This window comes from Vipera berus, assembly GCF_964194415.1.
Source record: "Vipera berus genome assembly, chromosome: 4".
Lineage (NCBI taxonomy): Eukaryota > Metazoa > Chordata > Lepidosauria > Squamata > Viperidae > Vipera > Vipera berus.
In genome coordinates this window covers 94,959,637-94,970,239 of record NC_138206.1, presented here as the reverse complement: position 1 = coordinate 94,970,239, position 10,603 = coordinate 94,959,637, and the positions used below count along the sequence as shown (strand labels likewise).

General features: G+C 38.0%; 1 protein-coding gene across 3 annotated transcripts; it reads right to left on the bottom strand.

Annotated features, from left to right (window-relative positions):
* Window positions 1-226: 226 nt before the first annotated feature.
* On the bottom strand, window positions 227-9,548 carry ARGLU1 (arginine and glutamate rich 1). Of its 3 annotated transcripts, none has more exons than XM_081327151.1 (4): window positions 8,971-9,535; window positions 6,279-6,504; window positions 3,956-4,039; window positions 227-2,094 (listed from the first exon to the last, which is right to left on the bottom strand). In XM_081327151.1, the coding sequence occupies exons 1-4, from the start codon at window positions 9,321-9,323 to the stop codon at window positions 1,930-1,932; spliced, it is 828 nt and encodes a 275-aa protein (XP_081183277.1). In that variant the 5' UTR covers window positions 9,324-9,535; the 3' UTR covers window positions 227-1,929. The 3 variants fall into 3 exon arrangements, 1 of the variants encoding a protein (XP_081183277.1); XR_014026353.1 differs by having other exon boundaries at window positions 1,877-2,094; window positions 3,956-4,526; window positions 8,971-9,548; XR_014026354.1 differs by lacking the exon at window positions 227-2,094 and having other exon boundaries at window positions 4,469-6,504; window positions 8,971-9,546.
* Window positions 9,549-10,603: the final 1,055 nt, after the last annotated feature.

Sequence of the window (10,603 nt, the reverse complement as noted above, 5' to 3'; positions counted from 1 at the left end):
CAATTTATTTGATATAAGCTGTATGCTTATATCCGAGATCGAGATTTGAAAATGCCAAGTACACTTAGATGGCCATAATTTCAAACTGTCTCTTCCAAAGGAATGCTTCTAGTTACCACATCAGACCAATTAATTTTAAAAAAATCTAATGAGTTTTGAAATAATCTGAAACTTCCAGGCATTATTGCTTTATTTTAGTCTGATTAAATTAAGAACAGCACAATGGTCACAGCAATATTAATTTATTAAAAACATTCTCAGAGATACCGATTGTTCGACTGTATACTTCATGACCTATCATTCCGTACTTTGTGCAAGCAAAACAGGAGTCTGCTCAATGTGTGCCACATACTGGAAACTTGATACAATTGATGTTACATAAAAACAAAACTAAATGGGTACCATTGTTGTTGATAATTTTGATTTAAAGACTGGAATAAGAACATTAACTAAGGATGCTGCAATTCTAGAAGAAATAGTACATGACAAGGTTCAACCTACATGTAAAAAAGAATTCAGGGAACTGCCAAAAACAAGAAGGTTGCAAGTGTTGCATCTAGAAGGACTAGCAATTACTTGCAAACTTAATCTTTATTTAATCTTACAACATTGGCAAAAAAAGTTACAAAATTACTGTAATGAACAGTTATGCCCAAAAGTGCTTGTGAATATTTTCAGGAACACAATGCCGAATTAATGGGTTACAGGACTATAAAAAATGGAATACACTTAATAGATTGTTTTAATCCAGGGATGTCAAACTGCCGGCCCATGGGCTGGTTGCATCATGCGGAAGCCGCACCCACCCCAGCTCCAGCAATGCAAAAAAAGTTGTGATACATCACGGCATGTGACGTGACACAGCAAGTTTGACACCCGTGTTTTAAACTATGTGGCCAGTTTTACTTGCCCATCATGTTCAGGCTGGGGATCTGAAACCTAGACCAAAGCTGTCCTCAAACAGAACTCCATAATGCTCCATGGCAATTAGTTTTGAAACTGAGTAGAGTATCAAGTCCACAATTTTATTATGTAAGGAAATAAGATCTATCAAGATCCTTGCCAAAAAGACAGCAAATCCACAGTTGAAACAAGTACCCCATCAGTGTAAAAACCATCATTAAGCCAGCAAGAGCCACTTAACAGGACAATAATTTCAACCTGTAGTGCAATCTTGGCTCGGTATGAAAAATGTTGGTGAACTTAATTCCAATGTGTGCCTGATTTGGGGAAAATAAGTTTTATTAGCATAAAATATACATGCACTAAAAAATTTACTTAAAACACATGAATTTAAGATTTCATTTTATTCAGCAAATTGGTTTATTTACACAATTGGGAATGCTGGTTGAGTTTTATCAGTGGAATAAAAACAATTCTAGTAGAGACAATACTGAATTCCCTTTACACATCTCCAGCAACACTGACCAACTTTTTCCTTACCTGTATCAGGAACATCAAGCACAATAGTGGAGTAGTATCAAAAGACACTGGTATAACAAACCACTGAGGATCCAGTACACTGTGGGAATTTACCAATATATTTGCCAAACTTTTTTTAAAGTCAGCAAAATAAAACCAGCTTTAATAGTTAGCATCAGAGTATATCTCTGAGATCAGCGGGTAGTAAAAACCTTATCAGACCATACATAATTTATAAAGTGACCTGATCTGCATCAAACCACTATCACAGAATCAAAACAGATAAGAATAAATTTATTCTTTAAGACAATGATCTGATAAGGATTTAACTTAACAGACGTTAAAATAAGAGATGCAGAGCACAGCCCCTATTAGAACAAGCTAACTTTTCAGATGTCCAAAAAGAAAAAAAATAACCAAAGAAAATTAAAAAAAAACCACTTCAACATGAAGCTACTATACAAAGATTTTTTTCCCCAATTTTCATTAAGAGTTCGGAGCTGAAATTTAATCCTGAGTCTTTAGTGAGAAGGACAGTTTTGGCCTAGTTTTTCCCTTGCCTAGGATCATTTTTTGTTCTTCCTTTTGTTGACGTTGTCTTTCTTGTTCTAATTTCATCCTCTCTTCGTGAATTTTTCTTTGTTCTTCAACAATTTTCAATTGTTCTTCAGCCTGTAAGCAGAAAACAACAGAGTTTAGATTACATTTTATACACCTTATGTAACATTACATATATGGTACTAGCATATCTTTGTTGAGAAGAGCTGACAGCTATTCCATTCTTTAGCATTAGGGGAAACAGTGTAAATCCATGCAACACTGAAAGAAAATAAGCCATTTTCATATTGTTTCCTATCACAATTTCATTAAAAAAATACTTGAAGTGATGATTTACAGGACACAGAATAAAAACAAGAATCAAAACAAAGAGGCTGAGAGAGATTAAATAGTTTCAATAGAAAGTTAGGAAAACTATTTAGAGCTATAAGATCAAAAGTAGCTGAGAAATGTTGACCCAAGATGCTTGAAGCTTAAAATCACCAGGAACAGATTGCTATCTAAAATGATGTAGGGCCACAATGATGTTAAAAGATCAGCTTTAACCAATTCATCTAGAATTAATTTGTACATTGGAGAATCTCTCCTATATCCCTAATTTATGAATTCAACCCACAGATTCAAGTATAATCTGATCTGAGATACAGTTGCCAATCCAAATTAAAGACTAGGACTTAAGAATTCTAGCATGAAAGTTAAGAATTACTTTATTCAATATTGTCTTTCAGGTTTTACAGCTTCTGAAAAAATAGCCTGGAAATAGGGTTTCCAAGAAGAAGCCATAGGGAAGGAGAAAAGTGAATCCAATATTGCAGTCATGTTTTGACCATGGCAATTTTTTTTCTAACAGTGGCGAAAAATATCCATAAATACAGAGCTGCAAAATCTTTTGCGTTTCAAACACTGCACAAGATTCTGATTTTAAGAAACACTGGGTGAGACTAGAACAAAATTTGAATTCATTTTCATTTAATGATATTAAATTTAAAAACCATGCAAGCATTCTCAAATCCCATATTTAATAATATTCTGTTATTATATTAACAATTTGATAACATTTATAGATTTAAGGGGTCAATACGAAAGCTTGGGGCTTGGCAATATCTCAGGTTGACCACTTTTACGTCTGTATAGGTTACAGGTCTGCAACCCGCGGCTCCCAGTCCTGTGCCATGTGCAGTCCAAAAAAAAAGTGGAACTAAAAAAGTTCAAACAATCAATTCAAATATGCAAGGTAGGTGCATATCTCGCCTTGGCTCCACTCTTCAGTCAAACCCTGTTCTGCGCATGCGCGCATGTACGCACATGTGCAAACATTTTTTGCGCCTCCCAGTTTTTCCTTTTGTGAGGGAACCGGTTCCGAGTGGCTCTTTCACTGTTTCAGGTTGCTGACCCCTGGTATAGGTGGTCCTTGACTTATGATTGTAACAAAGCTCAGAATTTCTATAGTGTGGCATGACAGTCATTAAGTCAAGGCACACATGACCAACCCAATTTTATCACATTGTTTTAGCTGTCATTAAGTGAACCCGTTGTCCCCAGTGAGCAATTTCTGCTGGAAATGTCAGTTTCTGGCAAAAAAAGTCCTAAATCATGGCCATGAGCCATAAATGTGGGCCAGTTGCCTAACATCCAAAATACAACCATGTAACCAGGGGGAAGACACACCATCAGAAGTGCAAATCTAGGTTGTAAAATATTCTGGGGAAGGGTGCATTGTAACTGGTGATAAATTTAGACTACCAGTACAGTGGTTGGCTTCCCCAACATTTCTAGACCAGATTTCAGGGAGTAAGAAGAAAGATTATGACTACCTCCTAACAAAAAGATATACATTTTTCAATCAAATTATGGGCCCAAGAATCTGAGACAATATGCAAATCTTAACCTGTAATTTATGTTCAGTAATCCTACTTGACACCCCCCCCCCCAGGATTTACTGCTTTTTCTCTCAATTATAGTAAAATTTACTTACCAATTTAGCTTGTGCTTCTGCAATTTTTCTGTTATTCTCTTCTAGTATTCGTTCAAGTTCCTCACGCTTTGCACGCTCTTCCTCCTAAACGGGAGGATAGGGTAAGATGTTAGAAAAGTAAAATACTCACTTAGCCATCTGCACTAGTCTTCCTAGAAATTCCTTCTGTGCACTGACTTAACAGGGACAGCTTTATAGCCATCCTTTTGTCTTTCAAACAGCAAACTGTGCAACCACTAAAATTGGTCTCTAGCTCTAAATTTAAATCATCCCTCCCAATCCAAACAGCAAACAACTAAACCCTCCATAATCAGAGAATCCTAGCCAATTATTACTAGCATTTTAATATCACACAAATCAACAAGGACAACTACAAAACTGGATAGCATTTACCAAATTAAAAGAGTAATATATAAAATATAAATAAAGTGAATAGTTTGTCTCACCAATTATGTATACCTACGCATTCTTTACCTATACTCCTTTAATCAGCATTAAAAGTTGAATATTTACTGTCTTGTCCAGTGTCCTGCAGAGTGTGCTCCTCGGCTGCCATACGCGCCAGCTTCCTCTTTAAAATGATTTGTACTGTTAGCTTGGCAATGCCTGCATCAGCAGCTCAACCATTTATAAAGAAACAACATACAAGGAAGGCTGAGCTGAAGAATGCAGATGTTTACGGTAAGAAGGAACAAAAAATATGTAAAACATTCCTAAGCAAACAATTAATAAGAAAAAATACATTTACTGTTAGCAAAAAGTACAAATGGTAATCCATATTCTGTAGAACTATGGGCTTCCTTTGTGGGCAAATGGACTGAACATCCTATAGTGTGACAAGTTTAAAGACAGTATTAAACTGTCCTTATACCATTTAAACTGGTATTCAGGAATCCATTGAAAGTATGATATAGAAATCAAATCTAGGTTTCTTTTTATAAAAGTTTAAAGAAACTTTGTTATGCAACTCATAAGCAAAAAGATTGCAAGAGTAATTTCAATAACATAATAAATATTCAGGTTATTTTATATTTGGCAGTTTTTGTAAACAGCCTGAGGTCTGCACAAAAATATAGTTTAATAAGAACAAAGCAAGTATTTGAAGAAATATTTCTTGCTATGTCTAGTAACCAGCTACAGGTTTGCACCCTTCACTCCAGGAATTCACGGTTATGCTCCACAGTAAAAGTCCTAATGTGATCACTCAGTGACTATTTAATCTGCTCTTAGAATGGTGAGGGACCATGATTTCAGCCAAAATCCATTATAGATTTTCAAAAAGACTTGTAATCTTTTATAATTCAGCATTTATGTAAAGTCAAACTCTTGATTTGTAGAATTAAAATGAATTTCCATCACATGCATTTTTAATTTTTTTTAAATATATTGTATTATATTAAAAAGTATCTTATTAAAAGGTCTTTCCTATTATCAACTAAATTGATTAAAAGCAACTAATCAAATCATAATGCAGGAAAATAGGGAGAGTGTTGTCTAACTCAGCACTATTTTTAAGAAAGTTTAAAAAGAACTTTAAAAATTTGGGGATCCTGGAGTGATTAGTGCTGACAAGCATTAAAACCTCCAGTAGCAAATTACTGTCTCACAGAAAGACATTTTCAGCTTCTGCTCCAGCTGCTGACAGAAGAAGTCACATGTTTAGCTCAACTTCAGACAAGGACAACCTGCTCTTTTACAACTCTCTAGTCTAGAGAAAAAGAAGGAGTTGTTAGTAGCACTGGTAAAAAAAATGGATCTCACGAATTTGGCATAGGGCTTTTGTGAAAGTAAATGAGACCACAGTTCCAGAGTTACTCCACTGTGTAGTCAAGAGGAATGCATGACTGCCTTAGAGGAAAAACAAGAAAAACTCTTTTCTTTAAGATAAGGCATTGCAGCTCAATGATGGACCCTGCTGTTAATTTTTTTTCTTGCTGACTGAAGGCATAAAGCCTCTTACAGTCTAAATAAAACAAAACAAATGAAGGATACATAGTCACAGATTGTTCAACCCATTCCCCCAGTTAAGAAAGAACTGTGGATATATCCTGCAGCCATGGCAAAAGTTTCAAACAAGTCTCAAATAAGTAGGCCGGTTCCATTAAAATTCAAGTATCCTTTCACAGGTTTTGGAAGAATGTTTGAGGCATCAGTTAGCTCCTCTGAATAAGTTAGAAATTAGGTTTCGCAGCAATGCAAGTTTACACAAGAAAGGAATTAGATTTGCTGTATTCCATCTCCTTCTCAACGTAACAGGAGGCACAACCCAACACTGAAAGTTTTGCCATGGACTGTCTCTACTTTCCAAACGACCGAGCGTTACCTCTCTGGCCTTTTGTGCAGCAAGTTCAGCTTGTCGCTGTCGCTCGAGTTCTTCGAGCAACTGTTTTTCCATGATGCGCTTAGCTTCCTCCACCCTGCGGAGAACTTCCCGCTCAATTTCATCTTTCCGCTTCTCCAGTTCTTCCTCCACTCGCTTTGCTACAAGCTCCTCCACTCTTCTGGCGGTCTCTTCTTCAATAAGTTTCTCTTCTATTTCTTGTTGCCGACTGCAGGGACAGAAATATACAGTTTCAAATGTCAAGAAAATTAAATTCTACAACACATTTCTAGCCTGTTGCATACATCATGCTTACACACTATAATATGCAAACGTTGAGTGTTTATATAAGAAAAAAATAGGGAATAATTTTAGAATGAAAATATTTATAGGAGAAATATGAGATTTAAAGCATTCCTTTCCAAATGCAATTGCGTAAATCTTTAGATGGACCAAGCACCTTACAATTTATAAGCATATTTATTGTTAAAATTTATCAAAGCCAAAAGAGCATGATGGATATTTTATAATACCAAAAATATGCAGTCTTCAGAGGCCTAATGCAAGAATAATGGAATGGAAGAATAGATTTCACAGAGATAAATTATATCTCCTGGGTTATAATATAGAACTCAAATTTTAAAATCTAGTGCTTCATGACAATTTATCAGAGAACTCATTCAAGCAGTGAAATGTGTTGTCAAAGCATTATTATCAAACAATAAGGTAGTTATCAATTATTCAGCTGGACAAAATGCATATATAATGCAAACATTAATTAAAATGTTTTTAAAAATCTTGAATAAAACAATCAACCCATCATAAGCCAGACCAGCAATTTATGTCTTTTGTTAACATTGCTATATATTAGAATAAATTCTTTTGAACACATAGTAGATGCTATAGACAGGAATATTTTACTGATGTAATTTATATTCCTAATTTTTACCATGTCATAAAAGCAAAATTTAGACTGGAGCATAAATTCCTCAGATTTTAATGAAGCAAATTAAATATCCAGATAGGGCACCCTGGTGCTCTTTGATCCCACTCCCTACTAGCACTGATGTTACCTAGTTTGGGTAATGAAACATCTGCAAGAAAACAACCAAAGTCAGAAAGCACCAAGGACTCTCATTTGAACCCTGAGCACAAATATTCTCCTCTATAGATTACCCAGTTAAATAATACTTTGTAAAAATAGAATTGCATTCATTTTGATAAAAAGCAAAGCAGGTACTCTAGTAATGTTGTTGCCCATCTATCTTTTAAGCATCAATTGCTTTCCTTCAACCTTTCTGAAATTTAACCTTGTTTTAACCAACTGACTGTAATCTCAAATGTTCAGACACTGATTTTGACAGTATCAAAATGCTTATCAACTTTTGTTACCAGTGATGTCTAGTTAAATACTCAAAATTTTAATGACTTAGTATCAACAGGCCATTTCAAACCCTGTGACATTCCACATTTCAGTTTGAATCAGGGTGCAAACTTCTCATTGTTATGATAGAAACTGACATTTTAATGCAAGCGTTGCACTTCCCACAGCAACGTTACACAAATCACAAGACTGTAGGCCTTCTGTCAAAATGAATCTGACAAACCATTATTATAAATATAATCTAAAACAACATAACTGTTTACACAGAGGAAACTTGCCTTTCTACACTAAGTTAAAAAAACAGATGCATTCATCACAACAGCTCAGACTACACTTATTTATTTAGCAATAAGAGAACACTGGAATGTATTCATGGAAGCTGCTCAGCAGGTTTTATTAGGAATTAGAAAATGCTATTTTACAAAAATTACCAGTGCACTTCCCTAAGTATCAAAATTGATTATGAAAAACAAAGAGTGAGCTGGGGAAAATGTATGTTAGTATTCAAGACTATGGCAGTATACAAATAAAATAAAATAAATGAAATAAAATGAAATGAAAATGAAATTTCCTTTTTATAATGCTAATCTTAATAGCAGATTGAAAACGTAAATTGAAACGATCATGCTATCTCTTGTTGAATATAGCCAGCCTATTTCCGGCCCCTCCCCCCAGTTCTTTACCTAATACATTTAGCATGGTGCCCAAATAAAATTTACTGTACTACGAAAGTATCAGAATCATGTTTTTAAAAAAAGGAACTGCAAAGCTTGCAGTTAGAAAACTGATTATTGCTCTCAGAAAAAGGGAGAAGACAGGTCAAAATACCTAAGAATTGTCCTGAGGATATTTTGATATTAATTTATTCTTAAATGATTCCATAATCTTGTACCAAGAAGTAATAAAAAAGTAACAATATTCTTTAGTGGAATTCAGTTTCTGATGAGTATTCAAATAAGATCCAAGGTTTTTTTCCAGGCAGTAATATGGAAGTATGGTTTGACATTCTCTCCTAGGAAGACATTCTTCCAATCCACAGCTTTGTTGATCTCCTTGTGGTCGCCCATCCAAACAATAACCAGGTCCAACCGGCTCCTTTCATTCCTCCCCACTTACCTTTTTTGGCAGTTGCAACTATGCCTTCAAATTTGCTAGCCAGCACCCCAGGCCTAATCCAGCAGTTCCCACCGTTTAACAGCGGGTGTGCATGCTGACTTTCTGCATCGTTCAGCTGCCTCCCGCAAAACCTTCAGAAATTGCCGCCCGTCCATCCCGACGAAGAAGGAGCCACCCCGCCTCCGCCCCGCTTACATTTTCCGCTGCCGCTCGAATTCGGCCTTTTTTTCCTCCTCCTCCCGCTTCTGCTTCTCATCGAGGCTGCTTCGCTTGCTGACCGTCCGGCCGAAGATGTCGATGCGGTCGGGCGGGGAGGAGGCGCGGTCCCGGTCGCGATCTCGCTCGCGGCGGGAGGGCGCAGTGTTGGAGCGGGACCTGGAGCGGGACTCCCGCCGGCGACTCCGTTTGCCCTCCCGCGACTTGGAGCGCTTGCGAGCCCGCTCCTTCTCCCGCGAACGGGACCGAGATCGGCTCCGGTTCTTCTTGTTGTGCTTGGAGCTCTTGACGCGCTTGGAGTGGGACGAACTCCGCGAGCGGGAGCGGCCCATCCCGAGCGCCTCAGCAAACGCCGGTGTGGCGGTCCTCAGCGCGGCCCCAAAGGGACCTCCAGGATCCCACGCGGGGCCGCCGGGTGCACCACGTCCACCTCGCGGGCTCCTTCGCACAGCAGGCCCAAGGCCCGGCGGCGACAGTAAGACAAGATGGCGGCGGCGGCCCAACTCTAAGACGGGGGATTCTCCTCCTTCCTCCGCCCCAGGATCCACTGCGATCTCCCACAATGCACCTCACCGGCGCATCTAAGAAAGGGAAAGCGCCGCAGTCCTCTACGGAAATGTCCGAAGAGGAGATGATACGGGGCTTTCCGGGAATTGCCGAATGTGCGCGGGAATATGCTAAACGGAGGGGGGGGGGGAAAGGGTGGCCACGACGAAGACACTCGAGTGATTTCGCGGCTCACGATATGTTACGGAAAAACCCGACTCCGTTCAAGTTCCGGCGAGGGAGGTTTATGAGCGCTGCCAAATAGGGACAGAACCCGTGAGCGAAGCGGAACTTAGAAGCAGGAAAAACCCTAGTTCGTTTCAAATATAATAACAATTACAACAATAATATAGGAGAAAGGCAAAATGCATGGCTGCATTTGCCCCATAACCAAAGTATGCATTCAGGTACAGGTATAGTCCTCGACTTACAACAGTTCATTTAGTGATGGAAGTTACAACAGCCCTGAAAAAAGTGACTTATGACCAGTTTTCACACTTGTGACAGTTGCAGCCTGGTCCTGATGGTCATGTAATTTATATTTGGATGCTTGACAACTGGTTCATATTTATGATAGTTGCAGTGCGGGGGGGGGGGGGGGTTGTGTGATCATCTTTTGCAACTTTTTGATAAGCAAAGTCATCGGGGAAGCCAGATTCAACAACCATGCTACTAATTTAACAACTTCAGTTTTTCACTTAACAAATGTGGCAAGAAAGGTCTTAAAATGGGACAAAATTCACTTAACAAATTTCTCTCTTAGCAACATAAATTTTGGGCTCAATTGTCATAAGTCGAGGACTAACTGTATTCATTATCTTGAATGGAGTCATTTTATTTTCACCTGACATGACAGGGTCTCTGGGCAACTTAACAATGAAAAAAAAGTAGACCAGAAGGCAGACCCAAAAAACAAAGGGCTTTCGACTGTCATTCTAACCCAAAGCCTGGAAGAACAGCCTAACTTGCAATGTTTTTTACATTGAAAGGATGTGTTGTTTCCATTTCCAACTTGGTTAGATTAGCTGTTTGGGTGCTCAGCAAAAACTGAGATGTATTGTAGGTA

What these genes read in the sequence shown, in the direction of transcription:
- ARGLU1 (XM_081327151.1), bottom strand. Translation starts at nt 9,323, where the DNA reads ATGGGCCGCTCCCGCTCGCGGAGTTCGTCCCACTCCAAGCGCGTCAAG. An exon ending in TTCGAGCGGCAGCGGAAAAT is followed by an intron (nt 6,505 to 8,970) that starts GTAAGCGGGGCG and finishes CTGTCCCTGCAG; the next exon opens with TCGGCAACAAGAAATAGAAG. An exon ending in CTGCACAAAAGGCCAGAGAG is followed by an intron (nt 4,040 to 6,278) that starts GTAACGCTCGGT and finishes CCTCCCGTTTAG; the next exon opens with GAGGAAGAGCGTGCAAAGCG.